General features: G+C 46.1%; 2 protein-coding genes across 8 annotated transcripts in view; one reads left to right on the forward strand and one right to left on the reverse strand.

Annotated features, from left to right (window-relative positions):
- The window catches only part of ISY1 (ISY1 spliceosome associated protein), a 66,683-nt gene extending 53,860 nt beyond the window's left edge, over positions 1 to 12,823 (reverse strand). Inside the window, exons 1-4 of the mRNA XM_085851690.1 lie at positions 12,656 to 12,823; positions 5,084 to 5,106; positions 4,641 to 4,692; positions 2,134 to 2,214 (exon numbers count right to left, since the gene is read on the reverse strand). Of these exons, the coding sequence (XP_085707816.1) occupies positions 2,134 to 2,214; positions 4,641 to 4,692; positions 5,084 to 5,106; positions 12,656 to 12,658 (159 nt within the window). The 5' untranslated portion in view covers positions 12,659 to 12,823. The remainder of the gene's footprint in view (positions 1 to 2,133; positions 2,215 to 4,640; positions 4,693 to 5,083; positions 5,107 to 12,655) is intronic.
- A 565-nt stretch (positions 12,824 to 13,388) lies between these two features.
- The window catches only part of LOC147013803 (serine/threonine-protein kinase A-Raf-like), a 139,919-nt gene continuing 130,466 nt past the window's right edge, over positions 13,389 to 22,841 (forward strand). For 2 of the 7 annotated variants that reach the window (XM_085851042.1, XM_085851043.1), the window contains exon 1: positions 17,236 to 17,254. Coding sequence is in view for 1 of the 7 variants with exons in the window: in XM_085851044.1 (XP_085707170.1) it covers positions 17,983 to 17,990 (8 nt within the window). In the remaining 6 variants the exon portion in view is untranslated. The other 5 variants (XM_085851044.1, XM_085851048.1, XM_085851047.1 and 2 more) reach the window with 5 other exon arrangements.

The following is a 22,841-nucleotide window of genomic DNA, read 5'->3' on the forward strand; positions in this document are numbered from 1 at the left end:
CACCAAACAGGCAATCTTGTTTATTTGGGGGGTGGGTAGACAACAGACCGCTCCAAAAATAAATAACCCAGGTTACGTATGTGAGGTAAAAACATCTATACTGCTTATGTGCACATACAATAGATTGTGGTTATATAGCTTGGATGATTCCAATTGCACCCACCCTCCCCCCAAAGGAAGGAAATGCAAAGATGGGTGAAAATTTTTTTTCCCCCCCAAAACTTGACCGAATGAAACAAAACTGGCACAAGCACAACATCAGGGCACAGTCATTAATCCCTGAAAGTTTCAGCTTCCTTGGTCAAATACTCTTGGAGGAGTAGATGATACATACATACATTCAGTCGTGTCCAAAAATATTGGCACCCTTGCACTCACATGAATTTGGTCTCAATTTCATTTTCAAATGAATCGCAATTTTCTCGAACAATAAGTTGAAATTGACAAAAGTATTTGGTCTCCATTGTGCTTTATTTCACTGTTAATATCACAGAACCTTTGTTTTTGATTCAGAACTTAATCTTCTTCTTATTTTGGCTGCTCCCGTTAGGGGTCGCCACAGCGGATCATCCGTTATGATCCGCATACTGATTTGGCATAGGTTTTACGCAGGATGCCCTTCCTGACGCAACCCTGGTCACCTCTTACGACACAGGGATAAGGATTGGGTTTCGCCATGATTCCAGGCTGCACTACACTCTCTCATAGCGTGGCCCAGCACAGAGCTCCCATCCTCAAGCGATCCTCCAACCAAAGCCTCCGAGTATCCGGATTACAGGCGCACGCCACTACGCCCGGTCGATTCAGAACTTAATATATCCTTTTAAATCAGGAAATAAAAACAAATGGCATTGATAAAATTATTGAAACCCTCAACCTAATATTTGTTATCACAGCCTTTGGGCAAAATAACTGCAGTCAAGCTCTTCCTTTAGCCATGAATGAACTTCCTACAACTCTCCACTGTCAGTATGTCACACTCTTCTTGTGCAAACTGCTCCAGTTCTCCCAGATTTGAAGGGTACCTTCTCTCAACTGCTGTTTTCAGATCTCCCCACAGGTGTTCAATGGGATTTAGATCTGAATTCATTGGTGGCCACTTCAGAACAGTCCAGCGTTTCGTCTTGAACCATTCCTGGGTGTTTTTTTAAAGTGTGTTTGGGGTCATTGTCCTGCTGCAACACCCATGACCTTTGACAGAGACCCAACTTTCTGACACTGGGTTGAACATTGTGCTCCAAAATGCCTTCGACACCAATGCTCATGAAACATCAGAAAGTTGAGCTGTCACTGAAGCTCTTGCCCCAACAGTCAGCCCTTTTTCAAAGTCACTGAGGTCTCCTCTTGCAGCCGTGCTCGCCAAAACTATCGGCAACCAGGCATGTGCAGCGTTTTTAACTTATCTGGAATTGGAATTCCCGATGAGGTATTGTCATCGATAAGGTACTATTCAGTCTGTCCCTCCTTCGGTTCGTCTCCCATTTTGACGTCTCCAGCCCCACCGCTGGGCCGATCTGGCTGAAATTTGGCAGCAACTTTCTGCTCTTGACTGGTGCTTGTTCCGGTCACGTGACTTTAAGTCAGTCAAAATGGCTAATTTAGTAAATTTCTTCAAAAATATTCTTTTCCAAACCCACCAGTGAGAATGCTACCAAATTTGGGTAACAACATTATGACAAGGGTAGGGATGCTAAATTGTGGAGGCCATGCCGATCACATGACCGGAGGCATGTCAAAATGGCGGAGTCAGTAATTTTTGCGAAAATCGCGTAAATTCCTTCAAAATAATCTTCCTCTCGAGACCCACTAGTCAGAATGCCACCAAATATGGGTAACAACACAAGGCCAGGGCCCAGATAAGCTACAGGTCCAGTGGTCCTAGTTTTATACATGACCCTAAGCATGCTGGGATGTTATTTGCTCAATAACATTGGGCAAACCTGCGTAAAAGCCATTGCTTTCAATATAATTGGTGTCCCTCATTTACCCAGGTGTTTTAATTTTTTTTAGTCCACCACCTGTACATAGTTACTGGTTGTCTGTGCAGTAACCACTTTCTCAATATGAAAGTACTTAAAGTAAGTAAATAAATAAATAAATAAAACAAACAAATAAATAAAATCGCATTTTTTACCTCACCCCCCTTACCTGGCGTCGCCATTTTTCTGCCTTATGCAGATCATCACATTCTGAAGCCAAAAATGGTCTTCGCTCCTGCCACATGGTACAAGGGAAGGAGGGGTGGGGTGGGACATCAAGTGGGCGTAAAGATGTGTAGTTTATTTTCTCATGTAAAAATTCACATTGGTGGTCAAAATACTTTGAGAGAGAAGTGGGGGTAAGGTGTTCGGAACATCCTGATCCTAACTTGGAATAATTCCTGCCATACTATGTTGTTGTGAAAATGACTCGCAGTTATCCGAAAATTCAAACCTCATCTCTTGCAGATGTTCCAGACTTCCGCAAGATTGCAGAATTACTTGAAACGAAATTTGGACACACAAATGTATGCTCATGAAAGAGGTAGCAGAAGTTTATCATCATGGGAAACAAGGTAGGGCTGTTTCCACTGTGGCAATCAAAAGTTTACCGACATGGGAAACATCGACTCACCTTGTTTTCCATGACAGTAAACTTAAGCTTCATCAACTCCTGTTTGGGAAATTACATTATTGTCTTCTCTGCGATCAATAGTCTTTACCAAGATTAGCATTGCTCGTCATGAAAGAGATAAATGAGAGAGGGCAGTCAGTTCACAAACTGACAGAGGATCAAAGACCTCACACATTCAATGTACGAGTCGCAGAAAGGAAAGGAGGAGGGTGAGGGTGAGGGTGAGTGCGAGTATGGAGGGAGGGCATCCATGAATCAAAGAGAGCAAGAGTGGTTATGAAGCAAGCATGGGGTTACGATGGGCAGCACTCTTGAAGGACTGTGGGTGGGGGTGGGGAGCACAGGACAACAGATACAGGGAGTCCATTCCACAGATGAGAATGAAAAGGGATGAAGGTGAGTGTACAGCTTAGAATTAGGGAGGGTAACCAGGTGTGGGATTCTGAAAGATTTAAAAATCCCATTCAATCACCTCCAGTTTTCTTATTTTCCATAAACTTCAGGGGTTTCCTTATTTCTTGGAGTAGGAGGCTACCATTAAAAAGTAGCAGGTCACAATCACCGCGAGCAAAGCGAGCGCAGCATGTATGGCCCGGATCCAGGGCCCGCTTAGGGCCCTGGAAGCCGGAGGATCCTAGATGGCTGGAGATGCATTCTAGCACGATTTCTGACATGAAATAGTTCTCATATTATCATGCTGTTGGGGTGGAAAACTCCACCAAAACAAGTGGTTAGGCCTGTACTGGATGTAGTTGCATTAACATACTGACTGACTGACTGACTGGTTGACTGGTTGACTGAAATTCAGCTATACTGTGTGGTTAGTTTAAGCATCTTTTAAACAAGGTTCATTAATTTAAGGCCATGGTTTAGGGCACACCAAGGTGTCTGGAAGATGGAGTATCAAAGCACTTTAAAAGAGAGGCATTTTAGCAACATTTGGGCCATACCTTAGTTCTTAATATGGAGATGGTACTGCACATGGTGGAGTACAGTGACCAATCTGAAGTAAGTGTGTGACATAATAATAGTGTAGATGAACTAGCATTCATTAAGGAAACCATATTCCATTTCTCGGATTTCAAAACAGGGGGATGTAGAGATTTTGTGGGGACAAAAAAAAAAAAAATGGCGCTGAAGTAAGTAGGCGGCGACCTTTGACATTTTTTCTCTGAGTAGACGGCTGCAGGTCGCCGGTAACCGGCTTCTAAGGAAACCCCTGAACTTAGTGGTTGCTTAATCGTTAAGGTGGTTGGCTTCGGATCTCAAGTCCAAGCAGCGGCAAAATACCAACACGTGCGTTTGACTCAGCCCATCGTCCTTCTGAGCTTGGCAAAACGAGTGCCAGCTTATTATGAAAAATGAGCTATGCAGGTATCTGTCAGAGTGGTGACCCATCCACAATTGTGCACCGTAGCCAATGAAACGGCCAACGGCGCAAGGATGATCATCCAATCCAATGTCTTCTTTTACCACTGACACGTCAGTAGTTACGATATCAGTCAGTAGGCAGTACTGTACCACCACTCTACAGTAGTCCTAAGCTATTTATTATACCCACGCCTTTTGAAAAAAAAAAAAACAGGGGGATATTGTAATCGGCTCTGTCTGTCCATCACACTATCTCCTCCTAAATGATTGTGTAGAACTTCACCAAACTAGGTTGTTATGGTGACCACATAGCACAAAGGTGCAAGAGCAGTATCATTTTGGCCCCGCCCCCTGGGGTCAAAAAACAAAAGATGCAATGACGGGCACATTTTCAAACATTTCTTGAAATGAAACTTTGTCAATGAAATCAGCCTTGGGGGACGCATGAAATATAGCACAATGTTTTGGATTTGACCCCCGGTTCATTTCCCATGGGGTGGGGACTTTAGGGTCACAGGAACCAAAACAGGAAAAACATTGATTCAAAATTTGATCTTGGGTCATTCCTGGAGGAACTTGATTCCATCTTTAAACTTTGCTTTGGTGGGAAGCGTGGGGATTTGTGATTGCAAGCCATCGACTTCGCTCTCGTTCACCTTAACCTTGCCCTCCTCCAATTGCGCCTGCCGAAATCTCGCAAGTGCCGTCCTGTAAAGAAATGAGAACACTTAAATAATTTTACTCACAATGTCAAATACAACAAGCTTATTCCTTTTTTATAAATTTAACTTTAAATGACACCAAATATGAATGAATACATATATTTTTCAGCTCCTTTCCTTTTGATACGATCGATCATACTACAAGCGAAGCTCTCTATAACGAGTCATACTCACAGCCGTACACTCGCTTTACTTTGTATAGAACATAATATAGACATGATACAAGAACAAGGTAAGCACAACTTAAAGGTAACTGGTCATGGCACCTGTTCAAAGGGTTTGCTTGTACAGTATCTGAAATACAATTGGCTGTGGCTGAATCTTATCAATACCATTATGAATTGTAACAAATGTATGAGCAGGTCATGTGGACTTACATGGCTTTCTCTGCATTTCGAGCCTGATAAAGGTGAAAAAGGGACAAAATTACAAAGAAAGATAAACAGATGTAATTATCTTTCTCTGCCCCACCCCAAATGCCATCTTCCCATCCCTCACACCACCTTGCCTCTCCTTCCCCTCCCACCTTTCCTCCCCTTCCCCTCCAGCCGCCGCCTCCCCTTCCCCTCACGCTTACCTCCTCCCAAACCCCCTCCCCTCTGCACCTTCCTGCCCCCAGACATATCCGGGCAGTCTTTGTGTGCTGTTTTAAAGTACCCCATTTGGTTCAAACCAGTACTACCCCCCACCACCCACCTTCTCCACAAGTCCTCCAACCAAACACAAGTCCAGAATCCCATCCCCTCATGCTCACTTCCTCCCAAGCCCACTACCCACTTCCCCTCCATCTTGCCCCCACCCCCTCCCAGAGTGTATCGTGATGTTTGGTGAGGTGTCGCTCTCCCAACCCACCCTACCCCCTTCCTCGCTCCCCTGCTCCTCATCCCTCCCTCCTCTTCCCCCACCTTCCTCACTCCCCTGCTCCTTATCCCTCCCTTCTTTCTCCCCCCTTCCTCACTCCCCTGCTCATTATCCCTCCCTTCTTTCTCCCCCCTTCCTCACTCCCCTGCTCATTATCCCTCCCTTCTTTCCCCCCCTGCTCCTTATCCCTCCCTCCTCTTTCTCCCCCCACCTCTTAATATACCCGTCAGCATAGTGACGGGTTGTATTTGCTACTTATAATATAAACAACGTTGGATAATACTTCATTCATTATGTATAGATTCCTCGTGGAATTATTTCTCTCAACCTGTACACACACACACACACATATATATATATATATATATATATATATATATATATATATATATATATATATATATATATATATATATATATATATATATATATATATATATATATATATATATTGTGACGTCCACGGGACTTGAACAGTCCCACTGTGGTGAATTGAGGTGAATTGAGGGACATGACGCGGGATCACATGTTGTGCGTCTCGCGTATAAGGGGAGGTCTCCGCGGCACGAGTGGTTGTCCCCGGGGCATTGCCATTTACATCGGCTGTTCACTTGATGCTCGTTAACTGAAGGTGCTCATTGACTGGTGAGAATGGAGATTATATCGAACTCCGTGCTTACGCGGATTTAGTCTGCAATGATTAATCGCACATGTATACGTTACTGCTTATGTACTCCTAGCTGCACCTGTATCCCCTGGTGTGCCCGTAGAAGCGGCTCCAATCAAATGGAATAAAGCCTAAACTCTGAAGGTTCTTCTCTCGCTCTCATTTCAATTTATTCCATTTGGTTTTCTCGGCTCTCTCAACCAACGATGGACAAGATCTACAAACCAGAGAGGTTCGACGCAGACCCAAACGCGACTGACGCAGAAATGAAATGGTCGCATTGGTTCTGTTCCTTCTCACACTATCTGACCATCATCGAGGAAGGAGCCGACAAATTTGCCGCTCTCGTGAATCATGTCTCGCCCAGCGTGTACAGGCTCTTCTCGGAGTGCGACACTTACGAAGCAGCGATCGACGTGCTGCAAGCGCTCTACGTGAAGCCCAAGAACGAGGTATACATACGACATCTTCTCAACACACGCAAGCAAGCAGCCGGGGAGACAATCGATTAGTTCCTGCAAGCTCTGAATCAGCTGGGAAAAGACGGCAGCTTCCGGGCCGTAAGCGCCGAGGAACACCGAAAGGAAGCCACACGGGAGGCATTCATCCAAGGACTCAGATCAGCCCACATACGGCAACGCTTACTAGAGAAAGCGCAACCCACTCTTGACAAGGTAGTCGATCAGGCACGAGCGATGGATACGGCTCAACAGCAATCTGAGTCATTTGGGACACCGATGCTGCTAATGAACGCTGCTACGATGGGAACCCAAGGAACCCCACTGGCACAGACACAGCCAGACATAGGGGATGGAGAAACACCCGAGGAGCCGGATACCCAGGCCACGTCAAACTCCTCAGCAACTGCTCCGGTTGGTAAATGCTTCTTTTGTGGGTACAAAAGGCATCCTCGTCAAAAATGTCCCGCCAGAGATGCCACATGCATGAATTGCGACAAGAAAGGGCATTATGCCAGGGTATGTAAATCTACTCTAAGGAGAAATAAACCCACTTCTGCGGCTCTCTACTCGCAAAATAAATTAACTGCAGCCTCCCCGGGGAATCTATCCAAGGCTATCATCAACGTACGAATTAACGGGCATACGGCTGAGGCACTGATTGATACCGGTAGCTCTGAAAGTTTCGTCAACAGCTCGCTAGTGAAGGGCAGGAAATGGGTAATCCACCCGACTGACAATACGGTATGCATGGCCGCCACCTCACTACAATCCCGCGTACGAGGGTACTGCAATGTTGAATTGGACGTAAAAGGGTACACGCATCGGGAAGTAAGGGTACTGGTGCTTCGTGATTTGTGCGCAGACGTAATTCTGGGTCATAATGTCCTCAAGCAGCACACGAGCGTCGAAATACCCTTTGGAGGAAGCAAACCTCGTCTAATTTTAAATGCGTTGACCACCGCGGAGGTGACGTCCCCCCGCTTGTTCGCTAACTTGTCGCCGGTCTGCAAACCGATAGCGATTAAATCGCGGCGATATACCACTGCTGACATGAATTTCATCACTTCAGAAACCAAGCGATTACTGGAAGAAGGAATTATAGAACCGAGCGACTCGCCATGGCGCGCACAGGTGTTAGTAACCAGCAGTCAGAACCATAAGAAACGAATGGTTGTCGATTATTCCCAAACGGTCAATCGCTTTACCCAACTCGATGCCTACCCCCTGCCGCGCATAGACGAGATGGTCGAACGCGTGGCCAATTATAAGGTATTCAGTACCATCGACTTGCGAAGTGCCTATCATCAAATTCCCATCCGAGAGGAAGACAAACCTTACACTGCATTCCAGGCAGGGAGGCGCCTCTACCAATTCAGGAGAATACCTTTCGGTGTCACGAATGGGGTAGCTTGCTTCCAACGGGTTATGGACGACATCATCTCAGATGAAAACCTCAAAGACACTTTTGTTTACGTGGATAATGTCACAGTGTGCGGTAGGGATCAGGGGGAACATGATAGGAATCTAGACAGATTCTTGAGCATTGCTAGAAAATATAATCTGACTCTCAACTACGAGAAATGCGTATTCTCGGCAAGGTCAATTGACCTTCTCGGCTACACGATAGCCGACGGCACAATTAAGCCTGATCCTGAACGATTGCGCCCGCTCCGTGAGCTTCCACCACCTCAGGACTTGCAGACAATGCGCCGGGTGATCGGGATGTTCGCTTACTATGCGAGATGGATTTCGCAATACTCCGAGAAAATACATCCCCTAGTGCATTGCAAAAACTTTCCACCAGATGCCGCTGTTGTAAGAGCTTTCCACAACCTCAAGGATGATATCAGTAAGTCCGTGGTTTTATCGATCGACAGCTCGGTGCCCTTTGTGGTGGAGACCGACGCTTCAAATCATGCCATAGCTGCTACACTTAATCAGTCTGGGCGGCCGGTCGCGTTCTTCTCGAGAACTCTCTCTAGAAGCGAGCAGAGACACTCAGCGATAGAGAAGGAAGCGTACGCCATCGTCGAAGCGCTGCGGAAATGGAGACATTATTTACTGGGAAACCACTTCACGCTCGTTACGGACCAACGATCCGTGGCATTCATGTTTGATGGGAAAAATAACAGGAAAATTAAGAATGAAAAAATTATGAGATGGCGGATAGACCTAGCTTGCTACAGATACGACATTGTTTACCGGCCCGGGAAGGAAAACCCTGCTGCAGATACCTTCTCTCGGGTCTACAGTTCGGCAACAATCAGTCAGGCTCTGCAAGACCTACACGTGTCTCTCTGCCACCCGGGGGTAACCAGAATGGCACATTTCGTGCGCAGACAAAATCTTCCCTATTCTGTTGAAGATATTAAACAAATGAATGCTTCATGCCCTGTTTGTGCTGAACTAAAACCCAGATTCTTTGGCGCGGCATCTGGCAGACTGATCAAGGCCACTTCCCCCTTCGAGAGACTAAACATCGACTTCAAAGGGCCCCTGCCGACCGAGACAGACAACAGATACATATTCACCGTTGTTGATGAATATTCAAGGTTCCCTTTCGCATTTCCGTGCTCGGATATGACCTCGGGCACTGTCGTGAGATGTCTCTCTGACCTCTTCGCTATGTTTGGGAAACCTTCGTACATACATTCAGACAGAGGGCCGTGTTTCATGTCGGCCGGGCTAAAACAATTCCTACTAGAGCTCGGCATAGCAACTAGTCGAACGACGGGTTACAACCCACAGGGAAACGGGCAGGTGGAAAGGTATAATGGAGTTATTTGGAAAGCCGTAACTCTGGCGCTGAAATCGAGAGGACTGGGCCCCGAGCGGTGGGAGGTTACTCTTCCCGACGCTCTGAATTCCATACGCTCTTTGCTCTGCACGTCCACCAATGCAACTCCTCACGAACGAATGTTTACTCACCAGCGACGTTATGTTGACGGTCAAACGGTGCCCAACTGGCTGACCCATCCCGGTACAGTGTTCATGAAACACCCGGTCCGACAAAGCAAGTATGAACCCCTGGTGGAGGGGGTCGAACTCATTGACACTAATCCAGAGTATGCTCATGTCAGGCTCCCGGATGGCAGGGATACCACTGTGTCGGTTCGCCATCTGGCTCCCTCAGGTACTCCTCCCGCAGGTACACCACCTTCTGGCACTCCTCCTTCTGACATTTCCCCCCCCAGGAACTCCGCCGGGCGACGGGGCTGCCGTGTTCCACCCAAGAGCGATCGAGGAGTCATCCCCGGCACAAGTCGAGGCTCACCAAGAGGATCGGGAGTCTCCCTCAAGTGAAACTGCCATTTACTCCCGGAGAGGTTGACGAATAAGGCCCCCTCGACGACTCAATCTGTAAAGGGGATTATCGGCATTCTCGCTGCTCATGCTCCCATATGCTCATTATATCATATATCGATGCTCATTTCCATGCTCCTACAACTCAAAATAATCACTGCTTGGCATGTATGCTTCTGTAGACCTATTAGTCCGCGTTGCTTGAAATGTATACTCCTATAGTGCTAAAGCAATCATGGTGTGTAAGATGGGCCCCTAGTTACATTTTAAAGGTGCAGAGAATGTGGTGAATTGAGGTGAATTGAGGGACATGACGCGGGATCACATGTTGTGCGTCTCGCGTATAAGGGGAGGTCTCCGCGGCATGAGTGGTTGTCCCCGGGGCATTGCCATTTACATCGGCTGTTCACTTGATGCTCGTTAACTGAAGGTGCTCATTGACTGGTGAGAATGGAGATTATATCGAACTCCGTGCTTACGCGGATTTAGTCTGCAATGATTAATCGCACATGTATACGTTACTGCTTATGTACTCCTAGCTGAACCTGTATTCCCCGTTGTGCCCACAGAAGCGGCTCCAATCAAATGGAATAAAGCCTAAACTCTGAAGGTTCTTCTCTCGCTCTCATTTCACCCACCAACGTAGAATGAGCCGAAACGATGGAGGCGGTTTATTTATTTATAACCCAAAGATGGCGGTTCTAATCGCTCGACCGCAAACGGGACGAGGAAGGTGGCACGAGTCGCTTTTCACTGAGTTGATAACGTTTATTTTCTCTCGCCAGAAATAACAAGACTCGGCAAGAAGAGGGACCCGGGGCGATCCGACGGGATGGTGGTGTGGGTTCGGGCGTGGGGAAAACACAGACAATTCCAATGAATATACAAATCTCAAACCCTCTAAGGCGCCAGGTATACACACACACACACACACACACACACACACACACACACACACACACACACACACACACACACACACACACACACACACACACACACACACACACACACACACACACACACACAACGTAGCTGGTCCTGGTGGTCAGGCTGGCCCGTGGTGTGGACGCAACAGTCCCTGGATTGGCGTTGGACGAGCTGGCCTTGCTCTCGTCAGGGGGGGCAGGAGAAACCGTGGTGCTGTCGACCTCCTGGTCCTGGCCCAAGTCCGCTCACAGCTGCCAGGGAACCAGTTCTAGCGCCAAGTTGCGAGCAGGAGAGGGAGGCAGGTCCGCCCGCCGTTCGACCCCGTACTCCGAGCCAGCAGAACCCCAGAGCCAACCGAGGTGAGGCACGAGGCTCAGCAAGGCTACAAGACACGATGAAACCAGGGCCGAATCAGCGCAACAACACAGCACGCTCCCAGCACAACAACCTCCACCAGAACAGTTTTTCTGTCCCGATCTTCTTCTTCTTCTTCTTCTTCCTCTTCCTTTTCGACCCCGAACAGAACCTTTTTATCCTCCCGTCCTCGTCACTTCCAATCGAGCCGTTTTATTGGCCCTGCGCCGTCGCCTTCCACCAATCGTGATCACGGGGCGGAGCCATCCGCAGCACTGTCCTGTGACGTCACGGCAAGCCTCCAGGGACTACTAAAAGGGGTTTACGCAGACACACTTACCCTATCCCGTATCCCTATCTATATTACGTGACAATTATCATTTCCCCCTTGAAGAAATGGACATTTACTAGACAACTTATCACCACTGAATTGCTACTTATTACATCGAGATCCTGGTAAACTCGAACAGCATGGCATACCTAATTAAACATCCTAATTACCCTTTGAATGCATACCCCCCCCCCCTCAAACGTAACAATATATATATATATATATTATCCCTGTGTGTCGTAAGAGGCGACCAGGGTTGCGTCAGGAAGGGCATCCGGCGTAAAAACCTATGCCAAATCATTATGCGGACAACAAAACGAAAAATGGAGACAGTTGGTCCGCTGTGGCGACCCCTAACGGGAGCAAGCCGAAAGAGGAAGATGTGTATATATATATACATATATACATATATACATATATATATATATACACATATATACATATACACATATATACATATACACATATATACATATACACATATATACATATACACATATATACATATACATATATACATATACACATATATACATATACATATATACATATATACATATACACATATATACATATATATATATACACATATATACATATATATATATATATATATATATATATACATATATAACATACACAAGATATTTTCATTCAGGTCCACCGACTCGTCCATCTTTGCCTTCTCCTTTATTTATCATCCTCTCTGTCGACCTCCTTCCCTCCTGTTCACCCCATTGCACAATCCATACTATTTTACACGATGACATATGACTCCCCCACCACCACCTCCCAAATAACATAAACATGATGTTTCCCTCCATATTCTGACCCCGCCCCAAACAACACCCTCCCCCTTCTTACTCTTAAGAATCCTCAACCGACAACCATCGTACATAATATTTATTCGAGCTGAATTAAATTAAAAGCAAAGACTTTCAACCCTCATGAAATCTGGAACTGCAATAACTTCATTCTAAACAAAACAATAAATGGAAAAACGTCATCGATTTTGGAAATATCCATTATACGAAACTCGTACCATGGTCCACTGATAACCCGAGACGGACTGGACAGAAGAGTGCGAGAACCCGCGACTTTACCCACAGAGCGAACTACGGGAGGGAACACTGAACACGTTAACGATTCCCGCCACACGACGCCAGCAAACGTCAAGCATCGACTCTTCACCCGGATCCGGAAACAGCGATGTTGTGATTGTGGTTGTTGTTGTTGTTTCATGGACCTGCGTATCCTATACGGTACAGCGATTTCGATAGACTCTCAAAAACAGAATATAAAGATCTTTTCGTCTTTATGGGACAAACACAGTTTAGTCGATGTCCGTAAACACTGCGGACTTTTATCATTTTTTTGGTTGTTGTGTTGTTGTTGTTCTTCTTCTTCTTTACATAATTTGTACTACAGTAATTATATTTTTTGGTACTTTAATTCGCTTTGGTTTCACTTTTGTTACCGATTCACCTTTCGGACAATTATTGGGGCAATCGAATTAGTTTGTACCCAAATATGAGGGAAGTTGAGGGAAGGGAAGAGGGGAAGTATGAGGGAAGTTAGATCAACATTTTCTTTGTTCGTGGAAACATCTCTCTCTCTGCTCTTCTCTGGATCATCGTCCAAACATTTTTTTTAATGATTCCTCTCTGTATGAACATTTTCATTCGGTGCACCCCGTGCGCGCGCCACCGTCACCACACTCTGGAAGACAGGCTAATGACGTCATGGCGTCAGCGCGGTTGCGTCACGTCCGGAAGTCGATGTCTCCCCGACAGTCCGGTCAAGACGTTTTGTATTCGACCATTCTACTGTACAGTATCTGCAAAAAAAAAATTCGCGTCATTGTGGAAGAGGAAGCTCATACATATGTGTTTCGGCAGCACACCATTAACTGTGTAGGCTCCACTGTAGTGAAGGGGCCAAGAAAGGTAATTTTGATGGACGTTGATCGCTTTAAACAGGTGGTTGCTTTGTAAAGGGTATTTTAGGCGATTTTTCGTCGGGGAGGGGGTTGGGATGTTAAGTAGGGGGGGGGAGATGGTATTTCTTCGTATGCAGCGTATGGCTGCTTGGCTGCATCATTTGGGGGTGCTCGGCTGTGCCCCTGATGCAGTGCCCCCTGTTACCAGTAAGTTGATACTCATTTTGCCGAGGTACTCAAAAGTTCCTTTTGTGTCTTAATCTTGTTTGAAGGCCACGGTTATTCATTCCCACGTTTCTTCGTTGTTGGGTGGCCCAAGTCTTTCACGAGCTGGCTGGCCAGGCTTGACGCTCGACTAAGTACAGTAGTTGGAGCAGGAATTTGTAATTTGTTGCTTGTGCTGGCGATAGCTCGCCTACTCTTCGCGAAGGACACCGTGGGAGGGTTCATCCTTGTGCACCTTCCGCAATTCCAAGATGAACACTTTGCCTCCATTCCTTCGTCGTCCTATTCTCTCGTTTGTAGAACTCACTCACCAGTGTGTCTGTTGACCCGTGTCCCTCCTTGGTCCTTCAAGAGTGCTGCCAATGGTCATGTCATGATTTCTCCGAAATCCACCCGTGCTGCATTCTCGCCCCCCCCATCCTATTTTAGGGGTGGGGGGGGCTTTCATGAATTACTGTATGAGGAATTGTTCATTGTTCTCGGTGCTTATTTTTACCATTCATTTTGATGATTGAAAGAAATTTTTTTTTTCGTTCACAGTCCATCTTTCAATAAAGTGCAGAGACCTCCGAGTATTGTCGACGCGGCAATAAATTATAACAATGGAGTTGTGGTGGTAGGTGGGGGCTGAGGGACTTGAAGTCTTCGAGCGGGGAGGAGGAGGTTACTGACTTGGAGTTGGGACGTGGAGGTTGGTGACTCGGGGTTAGGACGAGGAGGTTGGTGACGGGGGGGGGTTAGGACGAGGAGGTTGGTGACGGGGGGTTGGGACGAGGAGGTTGGTGACGGGGGGTTGGGACGAGGAGGTTGGTGACGGGGGGGTTGGGACGAGGAGGTTGGTGACGGGGGGTTGGGACGAGGAGGTTGGTGACGGGGGGGTTGGGACGAGGAGGTTGGTGACGGGGGGGGGGTTGGGACGAGGAGGTTGGTGACGGGGGGGTTGGGACGAGGAGGTTGGTGACGGGGGTTGGGACGAGGAGGTTGGTGACGGGGGGTTGGGACGAGGAGGTTGGTGACTCGGGGTTGGGACGAGGAGGTTGGTGACTCGGGGTTGGGACGAGGAGGTTGGTGACTCGGGGTTGGGACGAGGTTGGTGACGGGGTTGGGACGAGGAGGTTGGTGACGGGGGCGGGGGGGTTGGGACGAGGAGGTTGGTGACGGGGGCGGGGGGGTTGGGACGAGGAGGTTGGTGATTCGGGGTTGGGACGAGGAGGTTGGTGACTCGGGGTTGGGACGAGGAGGTTGGTGACTCGCGGTTGGGACGAGGAGGTTGGTGACGGGGGGGGTTGGGACGAGGAGGTTGGTTACTTGGGGTTGGGACGAGGAAGTTGGTTACTTGGGGTTGGGATGAGGAAGTTGGTGACTGGGGTTGGGACGAGCTGGTGGGTGACTGGGGGTTGGTGCCGGGGGGAGGGGTTGGGACGAGGAGGTTGGTGACTCGGGGTTGGGACGAGGAGGTTGGTTACTTGGGGTTGGGACGAGGAAGTTGGTTACTTGGGGTTGGGATGAGGAAGTTGGTGACTGGGGTTGGGACGAACTGGTTGGTGACTTGGGGTTGGGACGAACTGGTTGGTTACTTGGGGTTGGTGACGGGGGGAGGGGTTGGGACGAGGAGGTTGGTGACTCGGGGTTGGTGACGCGGAAGAGGTTGATGACTTGGGGTTGGGACGAGGAGGAGGTTGGTGAAAGGGTTGTGACGACGAGGAGGAGGTTGATGACTTGGGGTTCAGATGAGGAGGTTGTTGACAAGGGGGTGGAGTTGAGGACTTGAAGTGACATTTTACATTGTGTGGACGTTCTGCAGGTTACTGTTAGTCATTTATAACACCCGATTTACGATTAATATATAATTTATACAATAATAAAGTACAGTACTATCCGGTATATCTTGAAAACCGTTCACATTCAGAAGACAGAGCGTTCTGCGACACACGTGACGTGACTCGGCATAAATTCGGTTTTTTGGGATTGTCCGAGAGTCCCCGAGCAAGACAAGTCTCTGGCGCATGTCGTAGTGATAGTAACGATGTAGTAGTGATAGTAACGATGCAGTAGGGATAGTAACGATGTAGTAGTGATAGTAACGATGCAGTAGGGATAGTAACCATGTAGTAGTGATAGTAACGATGCAGTAGGGATAGTAACCATGTAGTAGTGATAGTAACGATGTAGTAGTGATAGTAACGATGTAGTAGTGATAGTCACGATGCAGTAGTGATAGTAACGATGTAGTCGTGGTAATAACGATGCAGTAGGGATAGTAACGATGTAGTAGGGATAGTAACGATGCAGTAGTGATAGTAACCATGTAGTAGTGACAGTAACGATGCAGTAGTGATAGTAACGATGCAGTAGTGATAGTAACGATGTAGTAGTGATAGTAGCGATGCAGTAGTGATAGTAACGATGTAGTAGTGATAGTAGCGATGCAGTAGTGATAGTAACGATGCAGTAGTGATAGTAGCGATGCAGTAGTGATAGTAACGATGTAGTAGTGATAGTAACGATGTAGTAGTGATAGTAACCATGTAGTAGTGATAGTAACGATGTAGTAGTGATAGTAGTAACGTGCCCACGTCCCTGCATCCGTTGTATAATGACACTTGTATTTCATCTTCATTGTACTGGACACAAATCGCCGCTCTTGACGGATCGCAATGAGGACGACATCATGATCGAGAGACGGCCAACTCGGTATCCTCAGATCAACACGTATCTCTGGATCACCTTGGTACCCGTGCGGTGCCACTACTGAATAAATAAACAAATAAATCCAGGATACAACTTCATATCATCACACTGACGTGATTTTAAATGGTTATCCTGAGATTTGAGCAGACCGGGATCGCAAGACCGTCAGGTGATAAATATGTGAGGAACGACGTCGAAAAGTTCTCTCGGGTGCAAGAACAACCGAGCCAACGGCGCTCCGTGATGAAAAGGACCAGTCGAGCCGACGTCATGTCGGATCGCTTGTTAACTTGTTCGGATACCTCGGCTGGACCCCGTCTCGTGTCCAGATGACCGTGACGTGCGACAAGAACAAAACACGCCGAGCGTGGCCATGTGTCGCCGTCTCCGAATAACAGAAGCATTAATTACCTCACGATGCTGATGCTACAAAGCGCGAATTTAATGTGAAGAAGAAGAAGACGAAGAATCGGGGGGGGGAGCATGTATTGCGATACGACGGTCCCACACGACTGAGCAATGGCGGCTCCGCTTTGGGGACGCGGGTTCGCAGCTGACGTAGCGTTTCGTAATTAAGCCCCACAGACAGGAGTCAGCCTGCGCGTCACGGCTTTGTGTGCGGCTGCCCACACGGCTTGCGGAGGCTTTACAGCTGTCGACGCCGTTCATGTTCCGGGTCCCAGTGGGATAGGCCTTAAGGCTTCGGCGTCGACTAGAAAAGGCTGCCCAAGGAATGTGCTCCGAGTCCGGTACGAGGCGCGGACCGCGGCGGCTGCTCGACGATGTGTATGCTGTGGCGATGGGTCAACATTTAAATGAGTTTGAAATGGGATGTTGGTCAAGAAAATGAAGTGTGTGTGTGTTTTGTAGTTATTATTAAGACTTTTCTTCCCTATTGATTGTATACTCTCGAATCGGCCGTTGTGGACGTTGGCCTCACACTATAATTACTTGCAGTGACCAAGGAAGAGATGGTTCCTTCAGTTGGCTTGTCTTGCTCGGTTTCTCAATCCGTGAGGTTGATGTACTAGACCACTAGTCCAGGTGTAGCCATCTTGCCACAGAAGGTGAAGATACATCATGAGACTGTTTGGAAACATGTTTATAAAATATAAAGTGTGAAAGAACGTTATTTCTGAGCCATTTGCTATCCCTAAAGACTTCGGCATCATTCTACAATTACCTGTGTACTTTATTTATTTACTTATTTAAAATACCAATTTCTTGTGGGATTGGTCGAGTCTTTCACGAAAGGGTTGGCAAGGCTTAGCTTTCAACTAGAGCAAGTTCCGGCAGGAACTTGGAATTTCTTCAGGGTGCTGGTGATAACTTACCTACTCTTCGTCGTCCAAAGGCACTGTGGGATATTTCACGTCCATCGACCAACGTTGGGAGATGAAATACCCGGCTTGAGGTCTGTTCGAGGGATGGCTTGCTGTGATGCATTTCCCTGCCTGTCGCGGATGACTTTGGTTTGCGTATTGGAGTGAACTTGTCATTTGCTGAACTGCGTGATGTGCAGGTATGTCTGATTTCTTTCATGGTTGATCTGCTTGCTTAGATTATAAAATCTGATTATGGAAGAAATACTTTTGGGCATGAAGCTGCTGCTGCTGTTGGTTCTTGGACCTCCCCTCCAAGAGGACGATATCGAAAGGAACACAACACAAGGCAAGTTATCACGAAAGAGATGATGGATAAGGTAAAAGGCCCAGATCAAAACCTCATATGATGGCCTTGAGAACACCAGAATTGCCAGACCACTTTGATGAGAGAGAGTCCCGTGACGATGGGCTCATTTACATCATTTCTTCAAGTCCACTTGGGACTGGTCTGAGCCGTGTGAGGTTGTGCCACAACAACCAATCCAATCAATCATCTGTGAGGAGTGGGGTGTGCGGGAAGGGGGGGAGTGTATTCAGTGGGTGGAATCATCCGTTCCAATACTTTGGCCGTTGCGGCTGATTTGGGCTCCGTAGAAGTGGCTGACCGTTCATTGTCGTCATGGAGATGTCGTCATGCTACTTGATTTTGGAGAGAAAAATCAATAATGACAGATATTCCTGAGTCTGTGCAGGAAAAGAGTTTGGCTCCGTGCTGGCAAACCATGCAAGCATTGCTCTTGGTTTCGCTTCCGTCGGACGAGTCTATACAGTGTCTGGTAGTGCGTGACGTCAAACATACAAAGGAAAAGGAAAACAAACAAGAAAAAGAGCAATCAGAGATTGCAAACCCTCACCAGGACTTCTTTTGAATGGTGCATTTTTATAGGTTTTTATGTAAATCCAATATGGCTGCCAAACTATGTGACCTATGACATCATATGTGTGACTTGTTCCTCATGGATAGGCGGTCATATGTGTAAAGTTTCGCCTCAATTTTTTCAGCCATTTCACGGAAGAAGATTTTTGAAGGTTTATAATTACAATATGGCTGCCGAATCACATGACCAATAACGTAATTAAATTTTTTTCCAACATTTTATCCCTAGATGACCCTCAAAAAATTTAGTACTGATCGGATGTGGCGTTCTACATATGCAATTATGACATTATGAGGGCACATATGATGTCATAAAAAAAATCGCATTCATTCCCCATGAGGAGTATTTGTCATGTGCCAAGTTTCAATTTTTTCCTTGGTGCGGTTTCAGAGATACAGAGGTCCAAAGTTATTCCATTTTTCCAATATGACTGCCACACCACGTAACGTATGACGTCATAATTACCCTTGAAACATTTTACATGAGTAGTCATACCAATGGTGAAAGTTTCATCTTCATCCGACAAGCAGTTGTGGAGAAAAACACGAAAGTTTTGTACAAACAGACAGACAGACAAACAAGAAGAAGATGTCGTGCAAAGCATGATACTTGCAAAATCCATAAAACAAATTTGACCTCAAAAATAATTGTTGGTTGAATTAAATGACCAAACATGTAACTCCTCTTCAAATTTCAAGTGAATCGGAAAAAAATTGACAATTTTAAAATTTTGGCCGATGTGGACCTCCAAAGTAATTGGCTGGTTGAATTCAGTGACCTGAAATATTAATCCCCTTCAAATTTCAAGTCAATCGGATGAAAATTGAGGATTTTTGAAATCTCACCTAAGTTGTTGACCTTTGGCCGATATTGACCTTTTTGACCTCAAAAACAATATGCTTCTTCCTTATGACAAACTCTACCATTTGATGAAGTTTCGTGAAGATCGGTTGAAAATTGCGACAGACAGACAGACAGACAGACAGACAGACAGACAGACAGACAGACAGACAGACAGACAGACAGACAGACAGACAGACAGACAGACAGACAGACAGACAGACAGACAGACAGACAGACAGACAGACAGACAGACAGACAGACAGACAGACAGACAGACAGACAGACAGACAGACAGACAGACAGACAGACAGACAGACAGACAGACAGACAGACAGACAGACAGACAGACAGACAGACAGACAGACAGACAGACAGACAGACAGACAGACAGACAGACGGAATAACAAAATCGACTAACCAATATACTTGAAAAATCTTCTATTTTGCAAGTAACAAACGGACCCAAATGCAATACCTTCTCCGAATCTTTCGGCGAGAGTAACTAGAACGGCACTCGGTAGAGCGCATACCGCCGCCAGGCTGAAGAGCTTCTTTTCCATCCCATTGATAAGCCGGATCCGGATCTTCACCAAAATCTAATCAATTTGTCCTTGTCACACACCCAACCTTTCCATCTGAGTCCATCCACAACTTTTGAGAACACACACACACTCACACACTCACACACTCACACACCGTGAAAACATAACCTCCATCCACCTTCGATGGGTGGAGGTAAAAGGATGCATGTGAAACTAGAGGGGGAGCACTCGGTAGAGTGCAGAACCTCTGCCGCCAATACTGCTAGGTCACTCAAGTGAACCTGATATCCTATTCATTCAATTTGACGTCAACAGTGCTCACAGAGTTATAGTTTGCAACTTTCCCTTTTAGTTTTAACTTCTACATACTCAATTCATTCGTCATAACTAGGTTCCTTGAGACAGAAATTGATTTTACGTGGGTATATCCACCTGAAGTTCCAAATCAGCCGCAATTATAATTTTGGCATGTTTTTTGTTGGAAATCACTTATAACATGTAGAAATGCAAAAAAAAAAAAAAAAAAAAAATCAATTTTGTTGAAAAAAAAGTTGCAAAATTTTTTTTCTCTAACAATTTTTTTTGGGGGGGGGAGGGGGTTGGAAATCACTTAAAACATGTAGAAATGCAAAAAAAAATTCAAATATTTTTTCAAAATGGCCGCCATAGCGGCCATATTGGATTTTGGACCAAGTCCAAAATCTAATGGCATGATCCTTGGACCATACTTGATCCCCTCACCAAGTTTCGTCAAAATCCGTCGAGGAGTTTTTCCGTAATACTGTTCACAAACAAACAAACAAACAAACAAACAAACAAACAAACAGAAAGGGGTGAAAACAGTAACCTCCGATCTTCGATGGCGGAGGTTAATTATTACTTTGTTGCTGGGTATGGTGTGAACCCAAAACACACTTTCACAGTCACTGCTGGCCAGGTCTCAAGTGGCCTGGATGACATGGTGTAAACAAGCCTGTTCAGGGCTGATCTGGGACATGGAATGATACCACATTTCTGGATGCCACCTTTACATCATCATTTTGTTTACAATGCAAGAGAAAATGCTCTATACTCTCTGGACCATGACAATCTGCTCAGACATCTGTTGTGTGACAACCATTATGATACAGGTGAAGGTTAAAATTGTGATATCCGCAATTGCAGACTTCATCAGGACCTAATATATCCTCCTCGAAGCGGGAGAAGGTACATTTGATTTCATACCTTTGGGAAGATGTCTCCAAAAATGAAAAAGGAGCCTATGGCTGAAGTGGACTATGTGGCTTGCCAAGAAGAGTGAAGATGGTTTCTTATCGGTACACAATATTCTGAAAACTCCATATCCAACGGAAAAGCGATGGCTGGCTTTTATCTGTTTTTTTTCTTTATTCATGAGGCTATCGGTCATTGATTTACAAGAATGCCCACATGTAAGGGAACCCACATTAAGGCAACCTTTGATTCTGTCCTCTTCAGATATCCAGAATATCCAGAGACTTGAAGTTCCCTTTGTCTCCAGACCTTGTAAAGCCTTGTGTGAATCCGTGATTATGAGAATTGATGGAAGGGTTAAGTCAGAAAGCAAAACCATTGCATGTATTATGGCGAACAGCTTTGCTGTAAATGTTGAGCAATGGTCTGGTCCTGCCTGACAATGAATAATTCCACTTGAACGACTACATCAAAGGCCGGGGCTCTTTATGAGTCAGGAGATCTGGAACTGTTATTAAACATATGATGTGGATCAAAACATTCAGCCTGTATTTTGATGCGCTGCTCAAAGTTCTGGCTGGGTTGTCTCGATAAAACCTGCTACATGAATTTAGGTTGATCAAAGGTCACAGTACGAGTCATTGGTGCACAGGATTTACTTTGTGAAATTTGCAACGAGGTCGAACCGATTCTGGAACGGAATTATAACAAGCTTTAATCTGCATAGAATGGAAACGGTTTCCTAAAAGCAGGTGCCAACTATCCTGCACTGAAATATTCAATGGAGATTGGGTAACCCTAACAAATCTTGGCCATCATCTTGAGCAAGAAACACTGTCTGCATAATTGTAAAGGAATTTCCCCACGTAGAACAGTGACTGTCACAATCGGGCTTGAGTGTAAAGTACATAGCACATGTAGGCAATGTCCCACATATGACCTTGTAAGCATAGTCAAGGACAGATCAAACCCATCTTTCGATATGGTGTCAGTCAGGCGTATATGCCTGGTGTTGGCTTTGTGGTTTGGGTGGCTGACTTGGGATCCTAGGGTCCTGAGTTTGAGCCCCGTTGACTGCTGAATTAATACCAGGTGGGGTTGACTCAGCCTGTCATTCTTGCGAGGTCGGCAAAATGAGTACCAGTTTACTGGTAATAGGGACACTGCATCACCGGTATAGCCGCGTCCCTAACTAATGATGCAGCTAAAAGGCTGCACTAGAGAGAGAGGGAGGGAGAGGGAGAGGGAGAGGGAGAGGTGGACGTGGACGTATGTGATAGGTTTTCGTTACCGCAATGATTTCGGAATGCCTGAATGGATCTAAATGGAAACTTGGGACAAGTATGTATTATGATGTAAAAATGTGAAGGGAGGCATATTGGTCGACGTCACAACGTCCAAGAGTGATGTCCTGGTTTTCACAATGCTTTGGGATGTAGACCGACCGTGAAATCCCAGCTCTCATTGGAGATGTAAGCTATTGATCTTTTTTTCTGAGTTTTCAAAGATGAGA

This window comes from Eptatretus burgeri, chromosome 13 (assembly GCF_056783735.1).
Source record: "Eptatretus burgeri isolate ZD-2024b chromosome 13, Ebu_testis_v1, whole genome shotgun sequence".
Taxonomy (NCBI): Eukaryota; Metazoa; Chordata; class Myxini; order Myxiniformes; family Myxinidae; genus Eptatretus; species Eptatretus burgeri.